The sequence below is a fragment of the Watersipora subatra genome, chromosome 10 (assembly GCF_963576615.1).
Source record: "Watersipora subatra chromosome 10, tzWatSuba1.1, whole genome shotgun sequence".
In the NCBI taxonomy this organism is placed as follows: domain Eukaryota; kingdom Metazoa; phylum Bryozoa; class Gymnolaemata; order Cheilostomatida; family Watersiporidae; genus Watersipora; species Watersipora subatra.
This window is the reverse complement of record NC_088717.1, coordinates 2,417,008-2,444,809: the sequence shown is the minus strand read 5'-3', so window position 1 is coordinate 2,444,809 and position 27,802 is coordinate 2,417,008. Positions and strand designations below refer to the sequence as shown.

At 35.6% G+C, this 27,802-nt stretch overlaps 2 protein-coding genes across 2 annotated transcripts; both read right to left on the bottom strand.

Moving 5' to 3' along the window:
* Positions 1-4,717: 4,717 nt before the first annotated feature.
* On the bottom strand, positions 4,718-20,932 carry LOC137406206 (uncharacterized). The gene is made up of 7 exons (XM_068092742.1): positions 20,892-20,932; positions 18,576-18,620; positions 14,499-14,691; positions 14,041-14,099; positions 10,881-11,016; positions 8,079-8,171; positions 4,718-5,040 (listed from the first exon to the last, which is right to left on the bottom strand). Exons 2-7 carry the CDS (start codon positions 18,618-18,620, stop codon positions 4,859-4,861), a joined length of 708 nt encoding a protein of 235 aa, XP_067948843.1. The 5' UTR covers positions 20,892-20,932; the 3' UTR covers positions 4,718-4,858.
* Positions 20,933-26,828: 5,896 nt separating this feature from the next.
* LOC137406204 (UDP-3-O-acylglucosamine N-acyltransferase-like) lies at positions 26,829-27,197 on the bottom strand. Its single transcript, XM_068092741.1, has one exon. It carries the CDS (start codon positions 27,195-27,197, stop codon positions 26,829-26,831), a length of 369 nt encoding a protein of 122 aa, XP_067948842.1.
* Between the last annotated feature and the right edge of the window lie 605 nt (positions 27,198-27,802).

The following is a 27,802-nucleotide window of genomic DNA, read 5'->3' as shown; positions in this document are numbered from 1 at the left end:
ATTCTACATATTTTGTGTTGAAGCATTTATACTTTATTTCTGTATAATGGCAAGTTTTTGTCCAAAAACTGCTTCCTGCTACAACACAGAAAGTTCGTGTACTTTTTAGCTGCAGCAATATAATTTTTTATTTAAGATTATGGCAAACCTTTTAGATTACGTCACAATTATATCACTCTAGTTTTGATAGTATAAGTACTAGATGCATTAACAAAGTCTTTAGCCTCATTCAAAGTCATCAACGTTTCTCTCAGTTTAGTTTTTCCAGATCATGTGCAATATCTATCGAGATACACAGATTGCCACGGTATACTTTTTTTGTTTCATTCTCAGAAAAATGATGCATATACATGTACATATAAACTCAGCATACTTGGGCATAGACTCATACTCAGCATAGAGTTTAGATGTATATGACTATCTTGTTAACATTTTGTAAATAGAATGTCTTTATTGTTGAACCAATACATGTGAGAGTCTCTATCTTATCATTGTTTATGTTGATAAGTTTATGGCATAATGCCAACCTTAGCATTTGCTATTCCTGTCACTGGTGGTGGACAGAGTGACACTTACGCATGTAAAGCATGTAATGTTTCCCAAAATTATTAATATTATATTAATATTATACCAAAATTGTATGCCATATATAATATATTATATAGTATTATATGTTATATGTAATTTATAACATTATATCATTGTTATATTAGTATTACCGTATATGTTATATATAATATATCATATACTATTATGTCATTATTATATGTTATATATAATATATAGGCATACTGTATTATATAATATTATATTGCAACAGCTTGAAAGTCATCAATTTTTAATATTAGCTGAATTTTTGCTTTAATTTTATAAAACGTATTTAAATATCACAAAAAACGCAGCTGCAAAATCTTTCCTATTTATCTTTGTCAAATTGAAGTATTTGAGCAACAGTTCATATCCTGTAATAAAGTTTAACCCTATCACTCACTATGGCTAGTCTAAGAGAGAAATTCAAGGCAATAGATTGTTAGTGTACACTATTAATTGGAACCGCGGAACCTTTGCAAAAGCGGAGCTTGCAACCTGATGGAGCTAATCATGACTATTCACATCCAAGGACACTGGGCAGTCAGCCATCTGCTGCCACACTGAAATGGCTAAGAATACATTCACCCATGCCATGCCATTATCTTAAAACAATTTTAAAGCGATTAATCTCTGTGTGCCCAGCATCAGAGTAAATATTTATGAACTCCCACTGCCCAGTGACAGTGTGGGGGTCAGTAGGTTATTTGCTTTCCATCCAATGTTTATATGGTTTAGCTACAAAAATTTATCCAAAGAATGTTATTGGTGTGAATTAGAGTTTAGGCATTGTTGGTTTGCAGGAAGCTTTTTGATGACTTCTAACAACCTCTCCTTAGATTGCCGGTTGATCTCCTTAGATTGACTCGTGCTTTCTATGACTTTATAATTTTTTCAAGTTCCGCCCAATGTTCTGATAAGAAGATTTGTCAGTTAGGGATTGTATCAACTACAAACCTGAAAACATTATCGTTACAAACTTGTTTGACTATGTTGATGTTTAACCTGCCGTTCTGGGTCAGGCAGCCAAGCCTCGGTGTTCAATCACTTTAGCGTATGACCTTTTTTGACCTACTATGTAAATGTTAGCAAGCATTTGCCTCGGCTTCAAAAGAGGTTCCAGAAAATTACACACAAAGTTTTTCAAAACCTTTCAGTTTTGCAAATCAGTACACAAATCTATCACAAATTTGATTCTGCAGTCTTTTAGAATGTTAAAAATTATGTCATAGTTTTTTGTTTTTATTTCGAAATCATAGATTCTATAAAGAGCTGTGTAAGCAATAGTAGTGGTGGTAAAAGGAAGATGACACTTTCCTTAATTGTGTAACAAAAAATACTAAAAAACTTGAAAAAGTATCTTTAAATTCTTTTTAAAAAACTTTTTTAGTGGTTATCATGAGAAAGAGACAGATGCAAGGGAAGAAGAAGGCTAAGGTGGACAGGTTCGCCTAAGTTGAATTCACTCTGTACATCTAGAGCAACTCGTTTACCTGCACATTAACCATATCCTGCTTGGCTAAGCCTACGACTCAATTTCCTTCAACTTACAGATAAAGTGACAAGTACCTATTTTTATTTATTATAAATTTTATGAATTTTTTTGCATGATTTAATTTGTTTGCATGTTCTGCAGTGTTCGACTTGACACATTTTTTTTAATGAACTATGTAATAACCTAAAATATTTTTGTTAAATTGTTGAACTTGGAAACAAATTAAATGACACGCAATATATTTTTCTAAAAAATATCTGTACTAAAATGTGAAGATACCAGAGCATCTTAATCTTAAACCAGGGTGTTTGATTTAATAGCTAATGAGTATATTTTGACTTCTGAGGGGTGGCATTTAACATTTGACCTTTATAAGTTAACCTTGACCTTTTTGACTTAATCTTGTCTTGCCAACATAAGCTTATTGAGATGACATGATGGAGCGCTCACCAATCAACCTTGACACGTTGACCTTTGTATGATGACTTTTACCAAATAGCTTCGTAAACTTGACCTTAGTTTTTAACTGAGCAAATCTTTTAGTTATCATGAGTGTAAATCTTAAAGCAGAATCTTAAAGGGCACATTGGTTACTGCTCGTAATATGAGCTAGTCAGAAATTAAGCTGTTGTCTTCTCATGTTATGATAGCGTAATTGAGATGTCTTATGTGGCCAATCAACTTTGTCTGTAATCCTTGCTAAACTCTTTTCACAAGGCTGTTAATCTGAATGAAAAAAACTTTCTCTGCAGCAAAGTAAAACGTGTTCACTGTTTTTGCTACTAAACTGTTGTGCCAATAAAGAAGTAAGTTTTAATTATTTCTTTAACTACATAAAGACAATAGTGTAGATTCCTACATGTAGTGTACAGAGGACCTCCACCACCGGCTCCAACATCTCATGTACATGTCAATTCCAATACTGGTGCCGAAATGTCACGTACACGCCACTTCCAACACTGGTTCCAACATCTCATGTACATGTCCCTTCCACCACCGGCTCCAACATCTCATGTACATGTCAATTCCAATACTGGTGCCGAAATGTCACGTACACGCCACTTTCAACACTGGTCCCGGCATGTCATGTGCATATCACCTGCACTAAAGTTAAATAGCTCTCTAAAGCTCTCTAATAGCTCTCTTGTCTCTAAACAATTGCTGAATCGTTCCTTCTTGAATCACAGTTATGTTTCAGATTTGATATTTTGCACAGATCAGATCTAGAGAAACATGCTAAAGAGCAAAATGAGCATCTACGTCAGACTTTTTTGATTTGACATAATATTCTGACCTAGCTGATAGAGAAGGTCTCTCTAAAGCTACCTGTTCATCTAGTTATGGAGTCTTTTTATGAGAGTACTCAAGGTCTGACTCATTATAAAGGGTGGCTACCTGATCGCTTTTCAACCAAACGAGGAGTTAACAAGGCCATGTTCTTGTACCAACCCTATTAGGCGTGTACTTCTCCATCGCTTTGAAACAAGCATATTTGCTTATGAACAAGTCTGAAGGTTTCCATTTTTGTGGTGATGGAAATTTCTTTACCTCTATCAAGATAGGTTCCGAATTGATTGTTTTAATTTTTTTTTGTACGCAGACGATGCGACCTTTATGGTATGATCCAAACAAGGTCTCCAAAATTTTGTTGAATGTTTCTCATTAACTTGGAAAGATTTTGGTCTGGCAACCAGTTGAGTCATAAGAATCAGCTCGTGTCACAAAACATGCAGATGATACTTTTGTAAAAGAATGTGGCAAGTTTGAGACCATTGATGTCACAATCAGTAAGAATTTCACACTGCTACCAAACCTAAATACTCATCTTGCACTGATGTATTCAACTTTCGGAAAGCATATGAAAGGAATCTGAAACAAAAGACACCTAACTGTTACTAACATAGTACGAAGATTATGCGTTCGGCATCCCCTCACATAGAGCCAGGTTACAGTCTAAAAGATTGCTCTGCACACCAAGCATCTAAAAAAGATCACTATGCTCTGAACTGAACCATTTGCGATTACGAATATGATGTTGTAATATATATGCAGCTGTTTTGCAGAAAACAACTTTTCATCGCATAAAAAAACCAAATATGGTTTAATGTTCAACTTGTAAGTTATATTGATTATTTTAAAGCAGGGTTTCTCAATTAGGGAGTACGAACTGTTGTTCCCAGGGTGCATGAAACAATCGTGAAGACGAAGAAAGTGTATTTGTCATCGCAACAACTTGCTGATGTGGATCTGGCAAGAAAAAATTCTAACATCATGAGTGAGTTTTGTATGTTGCTGCTGCGTGACCACATTAGACTCTTCGTAGAACAACCTTCCAATAACATATCGTTTTTATATATTCTGAATGTCTGTTTCTCGTTATGTGTTGAGCCTTTTTTGTTTCATTCAAAACAAGGGGATTGCCCTCTTCAGTTACGGTGAGTCACTGTTTTAGAGGCGAGTGTTTCTATATCAAGAGTTTAGTTTGCCATCTGATGAGAGTTCAACACAAGTCAGCATACACTTTGAAAATTTGAGTTGCATTTGACTAAGCTTGTTACTGCTCCTTACTTTCTTTCTACCAAACCCCTAAAGAATAGAGCTCTCTTACAGGAACAATATTAACATTCTCACAATTAGCACAATTTCTATTAAGTTTATTAAATCAAAGGAGTCTGTATATTTTTGCAAATGAGTCGAAAAGCAGCAAATGACTGAAAGATTTTGGCTACAAACATTCAAGTTTTCCTAAATTAGTGCAAACAGGATTCGTTGAAATCAAAGCTTTTTAAATACAATTGTGAGTCCCTCATAGCCTGGGTAGAAGTCAGCAAATATGCTTTGCTCGAGTAACTTGATTTTTCCTTCACTCTCCCATTGGTTTAACATAGGTGAGAGCTCTTTATAGCCTGGATACTCCAGCGTGTAAAGTCGTCGCACCACAATGATGACATAGCCGCCTAAAAACAGACGATTTTAAAGAATAAATTACATCGAACTAACGGTCTAAACAAAGCATAAAAACATTGTTTGTAGAATTATTTGCAAGATTATTCTAGAAAATACTGCAAAGTGTTGGTGCAGATGGCAGCATGCTGGGCTGCGGAGCCAAATGTTACGAATGTAGATATACGATGACAAAATCTTTTTTCCAATATAAACCGTTGCTTTGAGCAGATGGACATAAGGCCAGCCAGGGCTCTTCTTATAGTAAGGTAGTAAAGGCTACACTTCATTATACTAGTACACTGACAGTTCCGTGCGTCATGCAAGGTCCTCAGGTAGGTGTAATAATTAACTGCTGAATTATTCCAAGATGTGAGAGAGATATTAATTGGTGCGGGAGAGGTATCTTCAAGTTACTAAGCTCAAAGTTGTGAGTTCGAATCCTACTGAAAGCAGTCTTTTTCAACCTCAAATTGGTGATTCAGACAGATGAATGTACAGACAGACAGATGAATGTACAGACAGACAGACAGACACGACTCTAATTATAGTAAAGACTAGCTGAAGGCCCGGCATTGCCCGGGTAACAAAAAAGTTTTTGCACAGAAAATTTATTTTTATTTAACATATTGTATAACAAAAGCTACCATTCCAGCTTTCAAATTTTATGTCATGAAAGAAGTGTTTTGTGCAGTTGAAATAAATTAAGAAAAAATAAAATAAAACAACTGTAAAAGTGTGTCAATGTGAATGTGAAATAATGAGCAAGTAATGACTAAATAAAGGGTGTTTTGCTAGGACACCGATAAAAGATTATTTGGTATACAATGAGATGATTTTAACTTGTTTCAGTGTTGGCATCGTAAGGCGCAAATGTCATATATAGTGGTATAGAAAGCCAAAGTAATTATCTAATGCAACCACCTCATGGTAAAATCATCAAAATTTTATATATGTACAGTACATAATAAAAATTAGTAATAAAATAGTATATGTTAACCTTAGTAACTATTATATTTACTAAGGTTAACAAGTTAGTTAGGTTAGTTACTGCATGTTACCGTAGGTGACTATAATAGTCACCTACGGTAATTTGCGTATATTCAGTGGTTATGGTCTGCAAGAAAATCTAACATTACAATGTACTGCGTGCAGTACACACAGTGGAATGTTCTTACCTTCGAGACAGACGTATAATATATACATTGAATTTAACTTGAATGAATTTAGCTTACTAAATACATACATGTACTTCTTAAAGCTAAGTTTTAGTAAGTATATTTTAGTAAGCTAAACTAAACTTCAACTTTGCCATAGGCTAAAAATTTATCACTTATCTGATTTTAGTTTTGTTTTTACTATAACTTAAAACGAATAACACTGAAATGAGATCGAAAGCAAGTGAGCATCGTATCTCTTTCAGACGTTGTGTAGGAGATTTCGGCAAGTAGCAAAACAGCATTTTGGTTATTTTGTCGTAATCAGGTCACTGAGTGCCAAATTTTAATTTCAAGGGAAATTTGTTTTGATTACTGTATAGCGGAAAAAACCCAACAATTTTCGTTTTCGTATGACGAGGACAAAAAACATTGTGTTTTATATCGCAAGGCAACAAACATCTCACAATAAGAGCCTTGTAACCCGAGGGCGCACTGTATTAATTACTAATTTAGAGTGTGCCACCCCGAAAAGGACATAAAGTATATGGTAAGAACGACTGCTGTGATAAGAACGGTTTCGCCTTGTGGTTACAGGTTAGCAGATTTGTGATTTGAATGTCACGAGTTTAAATTCAGTTCAAAAGTGATTTTTTATTGCTAAAACTTTATCGCTATAACTGGACATACAAACGACAGACGACAGACAACAGACAAACATTGAAATATATATATACACTAGGTTTATATCATTAGCAGTATTTCATGTCAAGTTTGGCAAAGCCAATTTCCTGTCTGTAATCTTTCTTTATGACTTGATAAAAAAATGTGAGAAGATAAGGCTGAGATATGTGTAAATATTACAGCTCACTCAAACTGAATAATGACATCTATCATAGTTTTATTACAAGAGGTCATAGATTTACACTGTTGGGTTATACGTTGTGTAAAACCAACTATAATTTTGATATTAGCAAGCTCACCAGACAGCATTCAATTTAATTATGCATTTTGGCAGTTTCCTTGAATTTAGTTGTCAAGTCTTTGTGACAAAGCTATTACTATATTTTGAATTGGAGTTCTGTGTAAAAATTACTGTTAGCAGGTTTCTGATATACTTTGAACAAGCTTTAGTCGCATATCAGCTGCTCCGTTTCTTATCAACTCAAGAATAAAACAATTCAGAGACGAGATCGTATATCAACTTAGTTCTCTGTTTTATAAACACGCTACCCACTGAACTAGTTTTCTAATCATAAAAAAAGAGGATGGCAACATGCATTTTAATTGTTTCGAACAAATTTTTTTTAAACAAAAGTCTGAACAGCGCTTGGAACGACCATACTTCTAATGAGTCGGTAGGAACAGAGTTGGGATGCATACTCAGTCATTGGTGCTTCTTGATCGCTAGTAAATAAAGATCTTTTATTACTTTTAGATTGTAGTATTTTTTAATCATCCTGCTGACACTTGTTTGTGCCATAAAAGACCTTAACCTCATTTTTACATGCTGCACCAACAGCTATAACACAAAGCTTCATTGCTTTTTTAATGTTTAGCTTTGGTATTCACTTTTGAGTTGATTCACGTATTTTATTATTACGCTAGGAAAAGCTCATTAAATATCAATAACGATGCAATAACACCGATATGAAGGAATATAATCAACATACTCTAATATAATAATATTGTAATTAATAAATAATATTGTAATATAAAAAATTGTAATATTATAATTAATGATAATAATCAATATAATATGATATAATCAATATTAATCAAAGCAATAACATTTACTCATGCATCAGTAACAGAAATACTAGGATGACTGGTCAATTTTAGGCACTAGTTGAACATCATATCTGCCATGGCTTTTACTGGCTTTAACTATGGACCTGATTTTAGGAGGTTGAGCATCTCTTGAAATCCGTCAAGTGTTATGTGGCCTGGACCAATAGCTCCGCAGCTTATAACAACATCATAGGAATCTATAGCAGGAATCTATATTATACAACAATAACTTTAAGTGCAATGAAGAAAATTACAATTTCAACCAGCTAAATTATTTTTATTATATCTGCTTCAAGGTAAGCTTTATAAAACGAACAAAATTGTGGAATATTTCCACGACCAAACATGAGCAAAGCGAGTGTGTTTGAGAGCTTTATGATAAATGCATATGTGCACACAACTCCCGAAAAGTATCCACCAACAGCCATACCCAAACCCTTGTACCGAAACCCATCAAAAAATTTAACCATTTTTCTGTGGAATGGTTTAAGCATAATAATGATACAAAACACCTATACACCTATTTAAATATGTTACCAAGTCTCTGAAAAGTGTAGACAATATCCTAAAACTTACCTATCTGATCGGATGATACATAACTAGAAAGATTCATTTGGCCTAAAGTTGCCATTAACACCTGACAAGCCTTTTTAATCAAACTTAAGACCAGGCAACAAAACACCCATAATGCAGTGCGACAGATAGCAGAAAAACATGCACATTTCACCAGTCTATGGCATTGTCCAATTGCCAAAGGTTTCTGTAATAAACGTAAACCGTTTGTTTTACCTTCAGTCAATCGTAACATTATGACATTGCAATATTGATTTACATGTGTGAAAATGTGATACACAGTTTATCGGCCTGTTTTTTTGTTCAATTACTGAAGGTTTCATTATATTAACTAGAACATTAGCCAAATTTCTTTACACCTTATGTACAAGCTAGGACCAAACTACAATGCCCCTTTATGACAAGAACATTTTTTTATTTTGCTCTAGTTTGCAGAAAACTTCCAGACACACGTGAATGCTAATGCTTGCTTTCTGTTACAGATCGCTATCAAAACCATTCTACATTCAACGCAACTAACTTTCAAACTGTGTATATTACACAGAAGCTTGCCATTTTACTTCTAATATTGCATTTCTCCTATTGCAGGGGAGAGATATAAACATATAATTTTGTCCTGTCATTATTGCTGTTTGTTGTACATAATAACACCCAGTAAATTACAGCTACCATTACAGCTACCATTGCAGTTTTCCTATTGCACTGCACTGCCATTTTACTGCTAATATTTCATTTCTCAACCAGCAGTACCCTTTCTTTTTCCATTATCACTTTGGTCATGGGCTGTGTGACAGGGGAATTTCTAGTTTTTATTCATTCTGATGCAACAAAAGCTAATGACATTAAAATGCTAAAGAGCTTTCAGATTTCCACGTTTACATTGTTTAAACATGTTCTGGATTCCAAATACTCATACTTGCCAATTTCTAGTTAAAACTTGAAAACCTGTAAAGTAAAATTTTAGGAGCTTTTCAGGAGCAGTTAAAAATATGACTGTGCTCTAGAATTTTTTCAGATGACATGTAATGACAACTCTTTGCAGCAGTGCATTCATATCTGGTATAGTCTATCACTGAATATAAAACAATGCATGTACATAATGAGAGTAAACAATTATGTACAAGTATGTACAGGAGTGTACAAACCACTTTAAATAATTCCTGGCTTTTTAGGAATACTCGTAGCCATGTGTGTCTGACTTTCTAGTACATTACTAGCTGTTTAGTGCTGTTAGATTCTAAATAATATAAAACTTTTGATTTATAAAAGAAAGTGTGACGTCGCTTGAAATATGAATAAAAATTTGTAATTTTAACCCTTTCAGATCTGGGCTTGAGATAATTTGAGAAAATATTGTTCTACTTGATCCTATGCCCCAGCAAATGCGGCTTCGTAATTTAACCCTTTTTTGATATTTTTTAATTTTTACAAAATTTTAAAATTTTGGTCACTATGCAAGGTATTTGTGTTCAGTATAGTTCCAAAGTTCCAAGTTGATTTGACTATTAGTTTTTGAGATATTGCCAAAATGCAAAGGGATTTTCCAGCCAACGGGAAAATGGAAATGGTTGCAGACAGAACACTAGTTATTAATGATATACTGATTGAAGCTCTTAGTAAGGAAGAATTAAAAATAGACAAAGCTAAAAACTCATCTCCTCTACAACAACTACGTGCTTTTCTATTCATCACAAATATACACACTCTATCAGGCTCAGTATACATCAACAATTATATTTCTTCAGTTACTTCTGAAACATCACATCTTTGAAAAAGTATGAAAAAAACCATATACAATATTTGATTTCAGTTTTTTTATTGAGTTTTACAAGTTTGGAGCTTGAAAATGCTATTCAGCTCAATAGGAGTTGTGCTATCCTACATGTTTTTGCAGTCAACTGAAAGTTGTTAATACAGTCTAGGATCAGATGGTATGCTGGTGTATACAAGGTTAGGTTTCTAAGTATAAATAAGAATAAGGAAGTTAAAAGACTAAAAAATATAAAATAAAAAGGATCCAGTCAGTTTACTAGCTTAATAATACTAAATGTACTTGATAAAAGCCTGTGAGCATCATTTATACAAGAAGTGTTTAAATAAAGTTTGAAGCCAATTTAAGGTTTTTCAGCGTAAACTGTATTATTTTACAACATTTTCCATTTGTTTAAAATGAAGTTTTGTTCACATTTACTTTTACTATAGTTTCTAGTTTACAAGTTTGAAGTTTAATGAAGTACATAAATAATGACTTGCAAAAGAAAACTGTGTCATCTTAGTGGAATGTACACCAGCTTGTTGTAAACCTCTTGTCTCATAATATATGACTGACTTACCATGTGGCAATCCTGTATTAATAGTGAACAGCATGTGGAATAGTTCTTTGTAGAGACCACTCTGCTGCGCCACCTCTAGCATCCCTTTAGCGGCATCTAGTCCATCAATATTGTTATAATCGGCAAACCTCCGCACCTGTAAAAAGGAAGAATATTCCTTGTTGAAGTTCAAATTGTCGATCGATTGAAAAACTCGCCACAGATAATAGTCAATCATATTATTGAACTGCAGCAGCATATCATATCAATGTAAATTGAAGCATGTCAAAGGTTTTATTAATAAAGGAATTTTCTTAACTAAGATGGTGAATAATTAGGCATGTTAAGAGGATGTCTCTGTTATGTTGCATTTCTTTGTTGTATATGTATATGCATTGTTTTATATTCAGTGATCGAATGTAGCAAGTCTGAATGCACTGCTGCAAGGAGTTGTTGTTACATGTCATCTGAAAAAGGGCATAACAGGCTCATTAGAGTGCAGTCATTATTTTAAATGGCCCTAAAAAGCTCCTAAAATGTTTTTTTAGTTATTAAGTTTGAAGCGGAAATTTGCAAGTCTGAGTATTTTGAATCGTATGTGACCAAAAAATAGCAGCCGGGTCTGGAGCATAGGAAGACCGTTACAGCCAGCCAGCCATGCCGAGGCCAGAGAGAGACTCGGGCCAGGATGGGTCGGCCTGGCCTCACCAGACTGAGCCCAGAGGAAACCGTGCTAGTCCATGATCTGACTGAGCCGACTGGAAGCACGACTAGTCAGCTGCCAGCAAGTAAAAAACAAGCTAGCTGGCTACCAGAGTGGCACCAAATAAAAAGACCTGCTACCAAGTCGCCAACAAATAGATTGACCTGCGACCGAGCTGGCTATTCCTAAAGGTCCGGCCACACGTAACGAATTATTCGTTCAATCTGACCGAATCCACGAATTTCACAGAATTCACAGATTTATTCTGCCGAATATCATAGATTCGTCTGAGCTGTGCATGCACACCGAATTCGTTAACGAAACGCGTTTAATTGGCTAACCACTTGTTTTTAGCGAGCACGATTCTAGTAGCTTTGACAAGTGGTATAGTCCAAGACACGTACGACGACACACAATAAAAGTACCACCGCGAAATGACTTGATACATACGATGCAACTGTCAATATGCGCTAGAGATAGCGACTGTTTTTGCGACCGAGCTTTTGTTGCATAAAATAAATTATTATTATTGAAAAAGAAATAATTCATAGTTTTTAAAACATCTAAAATAAAATTCTGGATACACGATGAGAAGTTCCTGTCATGGTGAACCAACGAGAAAGAACCAACAATAGCGCACATAGGCCGTTGCATCGTATGTATCAAGTCATATCGCGGTCATACTTTTATTGTGGGTCGTCGTACGTGTCTTGGACTATACCACTTGTCAAAGCTACTAGAACCGTGCTCGCTAAAAACAATTGGTTAGCCAATTAAAAACGTTTCGTTAACGAATTCGGTGTGCATGCACAGCTCAGACGAATCTATGATATTCGGCAGAATAAATCTGTGAATTCTGTGAAATTCGTGGATTCGGTCAGATTAAACGAATAATTCGTTACGTGTGGCCGGACCTTAAGAAGGGGCAGAACCTGCTAGCAAGAAAAATATATAGGGAGCCTGATGAGCCAAGAGAAGTCACGCATTCACTGTATTTATATTTATCTATTTGATCAAAATATATAAAGCTTTATATTCTAAAGTGGTTTAGTTCTTTAAGAAGTAGTAGAAGATCACAGCATAACCACTGCACTTGTAAATGATTAAACAAGTTAAAGATGGAAATCCAAAGCCATTTTACATATCAACGTCGTTAGCTAAAATTACCAAGAACAAATGACGATGTTACACAATAGTGTTTTATCATGTTATATACAAACCATTTTTACTACTATTATGCATTAGTTAGTTCTTTCAGTTATATTTTGAGTTATAAAATCTAAGCAAACATTTATCTTTCCTGATGTTTTAAAGAATTCCTAATTGATGATTTATTAGTTTGCAATAATAATAACTGGGATAAGTAATAATTTACTCAACAAGGCAGTTTAAATTATATTTTATTATAGGTGATCAGCTAGTTTATAGTGTATAAGCTAGTTTTATTTAAGGAACCTAAGTCTACATTAAAAAACTCAAAGCTAACTTTTTGTTCATCGTACTATTGGGAAGCTGATCCCCTGAGGTTTTCAAGTCGACTGACACATATTTGTATTTGTGAAAGTTTTTCCCAACAGGAGAGATACTACGCAAAGTCAAAACTTTACGTACACCAAATAACCACAATGTATTCAAAAATTTTAGATAGCCTTCCAAAAGCCATTCTGTAGATCAGTTTCTGGATCATCTAAACTAAGCTCTAAGAATGCTGATAAAACAATCATAAAGTTCTTTATTCATTCTTTGACTATCACATTAATTTCTTCACGGGCCATAATTAAATATTCTATAAAACTAGGTTTAAGGCAAAGGTACATATAAGTTGTAGTAACTTTTGAACCTCACTGTCTTTGAAATATATTTTGATACAAATTAGTTGGCATAAAATTTTACATCAGCTGCTGCCAGTTAAAAGGCCACAAGTGTATTGCAAAATGAGCTCGAACCCTTTTTCAGCCATTTTCACTACTACCATGGGCGTGTTTCAAGTCAGACGAGAGAACAAACACTAATATAGTTTACGGCATTATTATTACTGCTAAAAATAAAATAGTCACTCTTAGTAGTAGTAATAATGTTCAATAAATAATCGTCAGAAGTCTGCTGATCTACAATTAGTAAAGCCTCCTCAGCTGTAATGCATCTGACACAACTGGTCATTGCTAAAAAAAATTGCAAAAAACCAAAAATTTGTTGCAAAGCGAGGCTAACCTCAAAGAAAGGAAAAAACATATTTTCTATTGGTTAAATGCAGGCAGATATTTGTTTCCTTTTATTTTAGTACGATAAGCTAATTAATTAATTGCTCACTAATCAGAAACAGGAAGCCACACCATGTGTCTTTTGGCCATAACCAAATGCAGTGATGAGCCGCATTAGAGTCTCATGGTATATACAATGTAAAGAGCTATATTATTTATAAACAAGAGTCTGCCTTACATCTTTGTTCACATCTAGAAAGAGTTAACCTTATCTTACCAGTTTCACTACCTCTCCTGTACCAGCTGCCACATCCAGCACTCTGGCATCCAGTCGCCCTGTTACATGAACATTTTTTATGGAAGCATGAGTAGGCTGTAGTTTATGTTTGAATGGGTCAGTTGTAATAAAGATCAACTGAACCTATACATGTATTATTATTACAACAAGAAAAACCTGAAAATAATATTTTATAATGGGATGAGAAACTCTAACCTTACCTAAAAATGCATATTATAGCTAGTGAACTATAGATAAATGTGTTAGAATAAGAACTTTTTCAATTGTTTCATTGTGAATGTGAGCTTCAACATATCAAAGTTGTTTTTGAACAAGTTTTCTACCCTTTGATCAAAAGGAATTGTATTAATACTATTCGGCCCGAAAGAAATTATCAGCTTTTTGCATTATCAGTCTAAGATATTGAGCTGCCAATAAATATGATTGTTTTAACTTGCCATTGAGGTACTTGTGCAAAGCTTCAGCTGCCTTTAGTGGGCCCCCAAACTGAGCTTCAGCTTGCTCGCTGTCATATTCTTCAGCATGAACACTGTAGTACTCAATCTTTTCTGCTGTGTTCAGTCCTTGGCTCGAAGTATCGCTATCACCATCAGGGACCTGCACTTGATGCCAAAAGGCCACTGTTGGTGCCTGAAATGTATTCACCAGATGTATTCACCATCTGTTAGCCTTTAGCTTTTTATAATGATATTTAACATTCTAATATTGGTGATAATTGCTGCACTTTTTCAAGTACAGCCACATCTTGTGGAAGTATTTATATCAAGAATAAATGTTTTGTAAATTTACAGCATTTAGATGCGAATAAAAACTTTGCTAGTATGTCAGAAAAAGAAAAAATGAAAAATTTTAGAGAGATTGTTCCATAGAGAACAAACCAGCTGTTTCAGTCATCCATCAATCATCTGTTATTGATATGAAGTTCTTAACTCAATACAAATTTATATATATAAACCACAGTCTTTGTCTTTTTGCCTTTTTGTTGAACTCTGTGTCCAGTTATAGCTATCAAAATCTAGCCATGAAAAATGGTAATGGGATTGAACTCGGAAAATAGACCTGTTCAGAAATTGTAACACGCGTTCAACCCTCCACTCCGCGAGTCTATCTTGCCCCGCTATGGGACAGTATTCATACTAATTGCAGCTCCCAATCAAAGTGCCTGTAACTTCACATGCGTGCATCTAAATGCATCCAGTTTGTTTCCGGAGAAATACAATATTTTTTCCCAACGTTTTAGCGACGCGATAATTGAGTTTTTTAGCAATGCAAGTGTTTCTGTGAGCTGCTTCCAGATTTAAAAAAGGTTATTAAAACTTGCGCTTCTCTTAGCTGCTTTACATGCTAAACAGGATGCAAGCCACAATAAATGAATACGAACAAAACTTTGCCTAGTTTCTTTATTTACAGTTTTTACATTATTTCTCTATTTATTTTAATTAAAACTATTCATAACCATCTTTTATTGATTTCATTGACAGCATTGTAATTTGTATGCATATTTTTGCTTCATGCATGTTATTTGGGTATAATACGTTAATTGTTTTAGTTTTTAGTTTCCATTAATTTTCCTTTAGATATAGTACAGAATTTCCTTTCATCAACATATGAGTTTTGAGTTCATTACACGCATTCATCACAAAAATTCATTACAGTGTATGTTTTGTATATCTTAGCCATTTTTTCCTTCGAATTTCACAAATATGTGATTTAAATTTTCTCTCTTCACTCGACCAGACAAACAACATTTTTTTCCATCGCGCGCTTCAGGGATGTATTTAATTACGATACCTATTGACGAATAGATTCTACAGCAACAGTAATCTTTTTCATACACACACTTCTATGTACCTACTATTAATGTTAATTCAGCATATTCATGATTATTTGGTTTTCTCAGTTTGTATTAATTGTATCAGTATCAAATATATTTTCATTGCAAGTTGGACAGACTTTGTTTAGCCATTACTTACTACTTATTTCACATTTAAACACCTTTCCGGTTGTCTTATTTTTTCTGTAAATTTTTTGAACTGCACAAAACACATTTCTCATGATACGAAGTTTTAGAAGTTTTTTATTCTCTTTTTCATTTAATAAACTTGGTGTGTAACAATCAAATTCTTTAGGTATTACAAATTGTAAAGGTTCAGTGGATGATATGCCTACTGGTAAACTCGCATCCCTAAAAATGTGTAATGCATCATTTATCTACCTCTTGGAAGTGTGAAAATTACAAAATTAGGTGTCAACCAGCTCAAACAGACTAGACAAACATAAAAATAATCAAATATATAAATAAACTAGATAAATGCCCTGCATTGCACGAGTTATAAAAAAAGCTTTTGCACAAAAAGTTTAATTTTTAATCAACATAAACAACATTTACATTCTAACTTTTAATGAAGATGTTAGATTATTTTGTGTACTGTGTTTATTTCTTTATAATTCTTATTGTACTGGCTGCATTGCCTACTACAGCTCTATACTGATTGCAATAGTCTTGCTGCCCGTGTGAGTTTAAGCATCTTCTTCTGGCCAACAATTCTAGTATAATGCTAGCTGAACATTTAGCGTGAGGCCATGAAAGATTAGAATGTGTTATGAGTATGTGCACAATTTATTTCGTTTTGTAGCTAGTTGGACAGTGTAGTGTATTGGATAAATACCTGTCTGCAGAACTGGAAGTTCCAAGTTCAATCCCAGTACCAAGTAGAGTTTTCAACCAACTAGATTTTAATTGTTTCAACTGAACACATGGATGACAGAAAACCAAAAATAAACGTCTTCGTTTGAAAATTTAGAATGACAAATATGGTATGTTAAATAAAAACAAATTTTCTGTGCCAAAACATTTTATTAACCTGTGCAACGCCGGGTATTAGAGGTGGAACGCGACACAAAACATTTCGAGTATCGATCTGTCTCGTCCTTGATCGATCTCGTCTCAACCTAACTATTGCCAAACTCGAGACAGGAAATAGAACTAAAGCGTCCGCGCACGGCCATTAAAACGTGACTGCAGAAGAAGAAAAATAAAGTATGTAGCTACTACTATATAAATGAAAGCGACAATGCACAAATTGCATGTTCAAAGTGTTTTCTCAAAATGACACGGGCATTTATGATTACTTAATTGTATGTGATGGGAGAAGATTAGCAAACATCTCAATTACTCTACCAAATCATCAGGCCCATATTCCTGGGGCGGCTGGGCAGCTGAGCTGCCCCAACTTTTTAGTGATTTTCGGCGGTTAAGTACCAATAATTGCAGTCTAAGCTCATTCACTTGAAATTTCCATCGCTACTAATTACTAGCGCTGTAGTGCTCTAGCGCAACGCAACTCAAATGGAGAGGCTTACTAAACTAGTATTGGTTTTGCTTGCCACTAAAGCCTGGTTTCCATATGACAGCGCAAGGCGCGCAACAAGGCGCACGACGTCGAGCGTAGGTCGGCTGTGATGTGGAAACGTCAACGTACGACGATCGCGGGACGTGCGTACGCTGATCGCAAGAATCCAACAGAATGAATCCTTGCGACGGGTGCGCGCGATGATGTATCCCATAATACACCGCTCGACCTTTTCAACCTATCCCACAATTCAAACAGAGGGATGTTTTCCGAAGAAATCGGTCTCCCGTACGAAAGAGTAAGCCTGGTTTTCATATGACAGCGCAAGGTCGCAACGGAGGGCTGTTTTCCGAAGAAATCGGTCTATGTACGAAAAAGTAAGGAAATTATCCACCCTGTCCAATGCAAGCATGGCGCCTACGCGCTATGGAAACACTGCATCGCAGCTCAAGAAATGCATTGTGCACGATCAGTGGGCCGCGCACGATCATTGCACTGTCATAAAAAATTATGGAAACCAGACTTATTTATTTCAGTGAGTGAGAGATCCTTTTCTGCATTGAAGCGAATCAAAACATCGATGACGAGCACTATGGGACAGGCTCGTCTAAATAATCTTCTAATATTGTCCATATATAAATATGTTGAAATAGATACAGAATCAGTTGTGAAAGATTTCTGCCATGGACACATTGACAGAACAAGAGCTATTGCAATAAAGAAGTAATAGCTCTTGTTCTGTCAACGTCCTTTACAGAAATCTGTGGTGTCATGAGTTTTATATCGTTCATTAAATAAAGAAAAATGTTTGCCTACCATGAACCATAAACAACATATTTATGTAGACTTTGGTGCTTACAATTGATCGCATTTATGCAAACTTTGAAGGTTGTTGATGCTTAAAAGGTCCAGAGATTCGGGTGCTGCACCGAACCCCGTTGGGGGCCTTACACCGCCCCCCAAACCCCCAGGTGTTCATAACTAGTCGCCTAACCTTTGCAGCCCCAACTTGCAACCAGGGAATACAGGCCTGCAAATCATGTAGAATCATCCATAATATTTTCACAAAGCTTCTCCATTTGTGCAGGTATTTGGAAAGAGAAAACAACTTCTTACAATGTTCTCCCTCAAACTGTATTATACTTGAAAATGTTTACTCACCACAGGATCAGCCATTGTTCTCTTTCGCCTGTCACAAGCAGCCATCTATAAAACACGGCAGCATTATTTAGATTGTCAAGACATGCTGACGGTCTACTTACAGTACTAGGTTAGTAAGTAGGTTAGCAGGTTAGTAATTGTCTGCTCAATTATTTGGCTAATTAGTTTTCAATAATTGAAACATGTTTTGTTAGTGCTTTAGCAATTAGCCTTTAATTTTTTAGTAGCTTGTAGTCGTGAGATTTGCTTAAACGACAAATTTAGGTCAAATTTTAAAATGATTTTCATCATTGAACTGCTGCTTCTATGTAAGAAATTATAGTTGATGAAGCAAATACAGGGCTTACAGTGACAAAGTATATTTTGAACTATGGAAAACTCACTTCACTGTATTCTTTAAAAAATATTTCAGTGCAAAGATATAGCTAACTGCAAGCAAGGCTGCCATATACAACAACACTTTCAGTGCAAAGATATAGCTATCTGCAAGCAAAGCTGCCATATACAACAACACTTTCAGTGCAAAGATATAGCTAACTGGAAGCAAGGCTGCCATATACAACAACACTTTCAGTGCAAAGATATAGCTAACAGCAAGCAAGGCTGCCATATACAACAACACTTTCAGTGCAAAGATATAGCTAACAGCAAGCAAGGCTGCCATATACAACAACACTTTCAGTGCAAAGATATAGCTAACAGCAAGCAAGGCTGCCATATACAACAACACTTTCAGTGCAAAGATATAGCTATCTGCAAGCAAGGCTGCCATATACAACAACACTTTCAGTGCAAAGATATAGCTAACTGGAAGCAAGGCTGCCATATACAACAACACTTTCAGTGCAAAGATATAGCTAACTGCAAGCAAGGCTGCCATATACAACAACACTTTCAGTGCAAAGATATAGCTAACTGCAAGCAAGGCTGCCATATACAACAACACTTTCAGTGCAAAGATATAGCTAACAGCAAGCAAGGCTGCCATATACAACAACACCTTCAGTGCAAAGATATAGCTAACAGCAAGCAAGGCTGCCATATACAACAACACTTTCAGTGCAAAGATATAGCTAACAGCAAGCAAGGCTGCCATATACAACAACACTTTCAGTGCAAAGATATAGCTAACAGCAAGCAAGGCTGCCATATACAACAACACTTTCAGTGCAAAGATATAGCTAACAGCAAGCAAGGCTGCCATATACAACAACACTTTCAGTGCAAAGATATAGCTAACAGCAAGCAAGGCTACCATATACAACAACACTTTCAGTGCAAAGATATAGCTAACTGCAAGCAAGGCTGCCATATACAACAACACTTTCAGTGCAAAGATATAGCTAACTGCAAGCAAGGCTGCCATATACAACAACACTTTCAGTGCAAAGATATAGCTAACAGCAAGCAAGGCTACCATATACAACAACACTTTCAGTGCAAAGATATAGCTAACTGCAAGCAAGGCTGCCATATACAACAACACTTTCAGTGCAAAGATATAGCTAACTGCAAGCAAGGCTACCATATACAACAACACTTTCAGTGCAAAGATATAGCTAACTGCAAGCAAGGCTGCCATATACAACAACACTTTCAGTGCAAAGATATAGCTAACTGCAAGCAAGGCTACCATATACAACAACACTTTCAGTGCAAAGATATAGCTAACTGCAAGCAAGGCTGCCATATACAACAACACTTTCAGTGCAAAGATATAGCTAACTGCAAGCAAGGCTACCATATACAACAACGCTCGCTTCAAATTAAGTTAGGAAACAGGATCATAAATAAAATAACTTTAATGTCACCTTCATATATACATACTTACCAGGCATTTGCACCAATCAAAACCCATAAACTGGTGTTGCTCAGCAACAGAAGAACCACAAAAGGATTGAGCGGAGTTCCATTGGTGACAGTAAATTCATTCTGTCTACCAATGGAATCTTTACGGCACATTCCAAGGTCACAAACTTGACCATGCGCTAGTTCTGGAGCATCAATTCTTGCTACATCATTTTAGAAATCAGCAGTTGGCTATCTATTGGTTAAGACATTCATGACAATGATTGGCAGCAAACATACTGGCAGCGAACAGATTGGCAATAGGCTTAGTCTCACTACTTTATGAGCTTGATGACAAGTGTTAGCGAGTACTTGCATTTTAAAATTATGTATTACACCTTCACGTAGATCAGAGTCAGCATACGCTGTTTTAAAAAGTGTTGAGTCTGTTTAATTTCTTTGAACCAGGCTCAATAAAAAGGTAACATTTTCATTCAATGGCAGAGGCAATTCTTGTTACACCCTCACCTCTCGTCTTCTTCACTCTTGTTTACTAGTTAACCCTAGTTCCACCGCTTTACTAACCTGTGAATAAATTCAAACTCAGTCCCTCTTTAGAAATTAAGCACAATGGCAGGTTTCAACCTTACAACAAACTGAAATCTAATATTGAATGTGTTCCCTATTGGCATCAACTTGTCAATCACAAGGGAGCCCTCAAGTAACGCAGGAGAAATGCATATCAAGGCGGTTTAAATTGGATTTGATTATAAGTAACCAACGCATAGGCTAGTTGTACTCTAGGGACCTAAGTCTATATTTTGTGCGTCTCAATTCATTAAAGGTAATCTTTAGTCTGGCGCACTATTGGGAAGCTGACAGCCTTGAGTTTCAATGTTTACTGACATGTTTTTGGATTCATCAAGGTTTCCTACAAATGATGAGCTAATAGGCAGAGTCAAAATATTACATACAGGAAATAACCACATAATCAAAACTCCATCCTGAGAATTCTACAAATTTTGTGTTGAAGCATTTATACTTTATTTCTGTATAATGGCAAGTTTTTGTCCAAAAACTGCTTCCTATTGCAACACAGAAAACGCGTCTACTTTTTATCTGTAGCAATATAATTTTTTATTTAAGATTATGACAAACATTTTAAAAAATGTTAAAATTATATTACTTTAGCTCTGATAGGATAAGCATTAGATGCATTAACAAAGTTGCAAAACCCTATCAAATGGGAGTCGTCTCTCTCAGTTTAGTTTTTCCAGATCATGTGCAATATCTATCGAGATACACAGATTGCCACGGTTAACTTCTTTTGTTTCATTCTCAGAAAAATGATGCATATACATGTACATATAAACTCAGCATACTTGGTGAGTTTAGATGTATATGACTATTTTGGTAAAATTTTGTAAATAGAATGTCTCTATTGTTGAACCAATACGTGTGAGAGTCTTTATTTCATCCTTGTTTATGTTGATATGTTTATGACATAATGCCAACCTTAGCATTCTGCTATTTCTGGCACACTGGTGGTTGACAAAGTGAAGCTTATGCATCTTAGGCATGTAACGTTTTTCAAAATGATTAATATTATACCATCTACCACTAGTGGTATCTACCACTTCCGCAGCTGTTAGATTAATCTGAAGGGATGCATTTGCAAAACATCTAGTCTGACAGAGTCAGGTGGCCATTTCACTTGATAAAAGACAGAGGTGGATCTTTGCGTGCTCCTTTGGTCAGTGTGGTACACAGGGCCCCAAGTTATTGTCTAGATTTGAAAGACCCAGCAATGAAGGGTTGAAAGCTTGCTGAGGGCTTTGTCCCAGATCGGCATTAAGCAGGACTCGAACCACCTACCCCATGGTTGATAGTCAAAGGCCCTACCACTAAGCCACCCTGAAACCCTTAAATATTATACATTAAATAATATAATATATTATTTAATATTATATCAATATTATTATATGTAATTTATAATATTATATTATAATAGTATTACCATATATGTTGTATATAATATACAATATTATATATAAAATCTATGGTAATAATGCGAAACATAATATAATATTATATATATAATATTATATTATGTGGCGCTAGCTTGAAAGTCATCAATTTTGATATTAGCTGAATTTGGCTTCAATTTTATTAAGGATATCTACGTATCACAATGACTGCAGCTGCAAAATTTTACATTTGTATATTTGTTTCATTGCAGTATTTGAGCAACAGTTCCTATCTTTTAATAGAGTTTAACCCTATCACTCACTATGGCTAGTCTGAGAGAGAAATGCAAGGCAATAGATTGTCACATCCTTCGCTATGAAACTGAGGAGTAACTTTTACAAGAGCAGAGCTTGCAACCTCAAGGAGCTAATCATGGCTATTCACATTCAAGGACACTGGTCAGCCGGCCATCTGCTGCCGCACTGGAATGGCTAAGAATACACTCACCCCATGCCGTGCCATTATCTTAAGACATTTATAAAGTGACTAATCTTTGTGTGCCCAGCCTTGGAGTAAATATTTATGAACTCCCACTGCCCAGTGACAGTGTGGGGGTCAGTAGGTTATTTGCTTTCCATCCAATGTTTATATGGTTTAGCTACAAAAATTTATCCAAAGAATGCTATTGATGTAAATTAGAGTTTAGGCATTGTTGGTTTGCAGGAAGCTTTTTGATGACTTCTAACAACCTCTCATTAGATTGACTCGTGCTTTCTATGACTTTATAATCTTTACAAGTTCCACCCAATGTTCTGATAAGATTTGTCAATTACGGTTTGTACCAACTACAAACATGAAAACATTAATGTTACAAACTTGTTTGACTATATTGTTGTTTAACTTTCCGTTCTGGGTCAGGCAGCCAAACCTCGGTGTTCGATCACTTTAGCGTATGACCTTTCGACCTACTACATAAGTTTTAGCAAGTATTTGCCTCGGCTTCAAAAGAGATTTCAGAAAATTACACACAAAGTTTTTCAAAACCTTTCAGCTATGCAAATCAGTACACAAATTTATCACAAATTTGATTCAGCAGTCTTCTAGAATGTTAAAAATTGTACCATAATTTTTTGTGTTTATTTCGATATCATGAATTCTAGAAAGAGCTGTGTAATTAATAGTAGTGGTGGTAAAAGGAAGAAGACAACACTTTTCTTAAGTATGTAACAAAAAATACTTAAAAACTTGAAAAAGTATCTTTAAGTTTTTTTCCAAAAACCTTTTGAGTGGTTATCATCAAGAAGAGACAGATGCAAGGAAAAAAGAAGGCTAAGGTGGACAGGTTGGCCTAAATAGAATTCACTCCGTACATCTTGAGCAACTCGTCCATCTGCACATTAGCCATCTCTTGATTGGCTAAGCCTACAACTCAATTTCTTTCAACTTAAAGATAAAGTGACAAGTACCTGTATTTATTTACTATAACTTTTTCGAATCTTTTTTGCATAAGTTAATTTGTTAGCATGTTCTGCAATGTCTAACTTGACACATTATTTATTTTAATGAAATTTGCAATAACCTAAAATATTTTTGTTAAATCGTTGAGCTTGGGAATAAATTAAATGACATGAAATGGTTTTTTTTAAATATCTGGAAATACCAGAGCATCTTAACCTTAAACCAGGGTGTTTGATCTAATAACTAATGATTATATTTTGATTTCCGAGATGTGGCATTTACCGTTTAACCTTGATAAGTTAGCCTTAACTTTTTGACTTAATCTTGTCTTGCCAACATAAATTTAATGATATGACTTTATAGAGCTTTCACCAATCAACCTTGACACGCTGACCTTCATATAATGACTTTTACCAAATAGCTTCATAAACTTGACCTTAGGTTTTAACTTGACAAATCTTCCATTTATCATGAGCATAAATCTTGAAGCCTAAGGGCACCTTGGTTACTGCTCGTAAGATGAGCTAGTTGGAAATTAAGCTATTGTCTTCCCATGTTATGGTAAAGAACAAATGAGATGTTTTATCTGGCCAATCAACTTTGTTTTTAATCCTTGCTAAACTCTTTTCACAAGGCTGCTAAATCGAATGAAGAGAAATTTCTTTGCCGTTAAGTAAAACCTGTTCACTATTTTTGCTATCAAATTGTTGTGCCGATGAAGAAATATGTTTCAATTATTTCTTTAACTCTTGAAATACAACGGTGTAGATTCCTACATGTAGTGTACAGAACCCTTCCACGACTCCAACATCTCATGTACATGTCACCTCAACTGCTTATTCCAACCTTTTGTGTAAATTTCCCTTTCACCACTGGTTCCAAGATGTCATGTACATGTCACTTCCACAATTGGTTCCAACATGTCATGTACATGTCACTTGCACAATTGGTTCCATCATGTCACGTACATGTCACTTCCACAATTGGTTCTAACATGTCATGTACATGTCACTTCCATCCCAGGTTCCAACATGTCCTGTACATGTCACTTCCACAATTGGTTCCAACATGTCATGTACTGTACATGCTACTTCCAACACTGGTTCCAACATGTCATGTACATGTCACTTCCAACACTGGTTCTAACATGTCATGTACATGTCACTTCCAACACTGGTTCCAACATGTCATGTACATGTCACTTCCAACACTGGTTCTAACATGTCATGTACATGTCACTTCCAACACTGGTTCCAACATGTCATGTACATGTCACTTCCAACACTGGTTCTAACATGTCATGTACATGTCACTTCCAACACTGGTTCCAACATGTCATGTACATGTCACTTCCACAACTGGTTCCAACGTGCCATATCTATATCACCTGCACTAAAGCAAAAAAGCTCTAAAAATTGACAAATTAAAATTTAAGAGAAAGAACATTTTAGTAATTTTTTCTCATACATTAAAAATTATTTCTTACTTGCTGCCAATTTTATTTTTCTTACAAGCAATCAGATACTAGCTCGAGGGTACTGCCACATCTTCTTCTGAACTGTTTTTAATGAAGCAACCGCATTTCTTGCTTTAGCAAAAGCTTATTAAGGGCAAAAAGCATAGAAGTTTGTTTGGCTAAAGACTGTCAGCGGTCAATTTGTGTCAGTCAATGACCAGTATAATATCCCTCTGATTATTATTCTGACAGCTTCAATGTTACACCTGACTAGCAGTGACAGATTGTGAGCCTTTGTGTGAGTTCATGCTTTAACATTACTGCACAACTACAAAAAAGTGAGAATTTGGAATTCTAGTGGAATTTTTGTGAAAGTATTAATTAGAAAGCCTGCTCGTTATCTTTCGAGTGGCAAAGTAATGAAACAACAAAGCTAATTTACTGTTAGTCAAAAAAAAGTTTGAAACAAAATTTTGCTGCAACTACTTGAAATAATCGGCTATAATTTGATCCTTAATCTTTTTCCAATGAATGATTATTTCGGCTGTATGCTACTCATTGCGGCAGGCATGGAGCAGTTCCCACCTGATGAAGTTGTAGCCTTAGAATGTAAGGGTGTCAAGTGCTTGCATCACATGCCACTAAAAGTAGCCTATACCCATCTTTGCTCGTTATTTCAGTAGAGTAACTAGACACACCTACTTGTTGACTAAGCCTGTGAGCTGCCATGCATGTCAACACTGCCATTGTAGCCTGAAAGGCTAGTTAAAACTAGTTTTGCAAATCCCAAGAACTCTGAAGCTAAGACTCTGTGCTCATATTTTATTATTGCTCTACCTAAATTCCTAAATAAGTCAATAGATATTGAAACATATATTTATCTTTTTTTCAATAAATGCATGGCTGTCAATGCTAGAACCAGTCTCGACGAGTTGATACTCCATGGCGGAGGCGCTAAAAACAACAGCATGAATGACTCACTAAAACAACTGACCTTAGCTTTTTTTAATTTGACCTGAGCTTAGGTTTTTAGCCGCGAGATCAAATCTTTTTGTTTTAAGAGTTCTCTTTCGGATTTTGCGTTGATTATTAAATCAGGTGTTCATTACCACGTTTAATACTCCATTTCATTTCTACTGAGTGATTGCCTCGCTAAAGCCTCCCACAACTGCCTAGCAATCAAGTAGAAAAAGTGTAAGATCTTCAATATGACTGGTATACCAGCAGCAAACTATATTATAGCTGCCTTGGAAACAGAGTTCTGGTAAGTTGGTTATAGTTAGAGGCTACTGGTGACCAGTTCCAGCTTTTCTTCAAAGCTGAGAAAATTGAATTGGCAATGATTGAATTTCTGAGGCTTTGAAAATATTGATTTCTTTGACAAAATTCAAATCTTAAATTACATCCTGAGCTGAAAAAACATTCAGGGCTATGAGATGCTGAAGTTAATTGTGGACTCTTCAAGCTCTGCACGGATATCTTTATTCAAATGTATTGTTACTCTCCTCTGGCAAATGGAGAGAGCTTCAGTAACAGAGCAACTTGGTCAATGCAAATGGTCATGTCTTGGGAAAGTTCTAAATTCATCTCGTCAGCATTGTTAACCAAGCAATCGCTGCTTTTAGCTTATTACTAATCCCGTCTGAAGCCTTGACACCTATCATGGCCTCGACACCTATCATGGCCTCGACACCTATCATGGCCTCGACACCTATCATGGCCTCGACACCTATCATGGCCTCGACACCTATCATGGCCTCGACACCTATCATGGCCTCGACACCTATCATGGCCTCGACACCTATCATGGCCTCGACACCTATCATGGCCTCGACACCTACCATGGCCTCGACACCTATCATAGCCTCGACACCTATCATGGCCTTGACACCTATCATGGCCTTGACACCTATCATGGCCTTGACACCTATCATACCCTTGACCCCTATCATGGTCTTGACGCGTATCATTGCCATGATGGAAATGTTTTTTTAAGCAGTCAAAACTGCTCTGATAAAAAATATTTTCTTTTCCAAGATTATAAGCAGTTTTTTGTTCTTTCTATATATAGTAGTTAACTTCATAAAATTTTACAAATATTCTATGTTGTAATATTACTGATAACAAATAACAAAGAAGATTAACCTACTGTAAAAAACGCCCTTATACAGGTACTACCAGAATAAATGCGTTAGTTTTGCTAAAACTGGAGTTGTCCTCTCAACACCCCAATCTAAGATTCTTTAGTGCCACTGTGAGTATATTTAAACGCAGTGTCTGACTATTTCAACAGTGTCAAAGCTTCGTAGTACTTGTTAGTTGAAAATCTCAGATGGCTGTTATAATAATTTCTCGTTTCCTATAGTTATGTTGGTTGGGGCTTACGTCAAAAAGCCAATTTTAAACTTTTGTGATACCAATGGTTTTTATAATTGCAAGGCTATATTGGGCTTCTGGCATGTGTGTCAATACTTGCTCCTGCCAAAGCTTTTATGCCTGAGTTGACATACAGACCAAGAGGTAATGCAAAGCAGTCAATATGCCGTGACAAACTGAT

What these genes read in the sequence shown, in the direction of transcription:
- LOC137406206 (XM_068092742.1), bottom strand. Translation starts at nt 18,620, where the DNA reads ATGGCTGCTTGTGACAGGCGAAAGAGAACAATGGCTGATCCTGTG. An exon ending in TTTGCACAAGTACCTCAATG is followed by an intron (nt 14,100 to 14,498) that starts GCAAGTTAAAAC and finishes TTCATGTAACAG; the next exon opens with GGCGACTGGATGCCAGAGTG. An exon ending in GCTCAACCTCCTAAAATCAG is followed by an intron (nt 5,041 to 8,078) that starts GTCCATAGTTAA and finishes GTCTGTTTTTAG; the next exon opens with GCGGCTATGTCATCATTGTG.
- LOC137406204 (XM_068092741.1), bottom strand. Translation starts at nt 27,197, where the DNA reads ATGATAGGGGTCAAGGGTATGATAGGTGTCAAGGCCATGATAGGTGTC.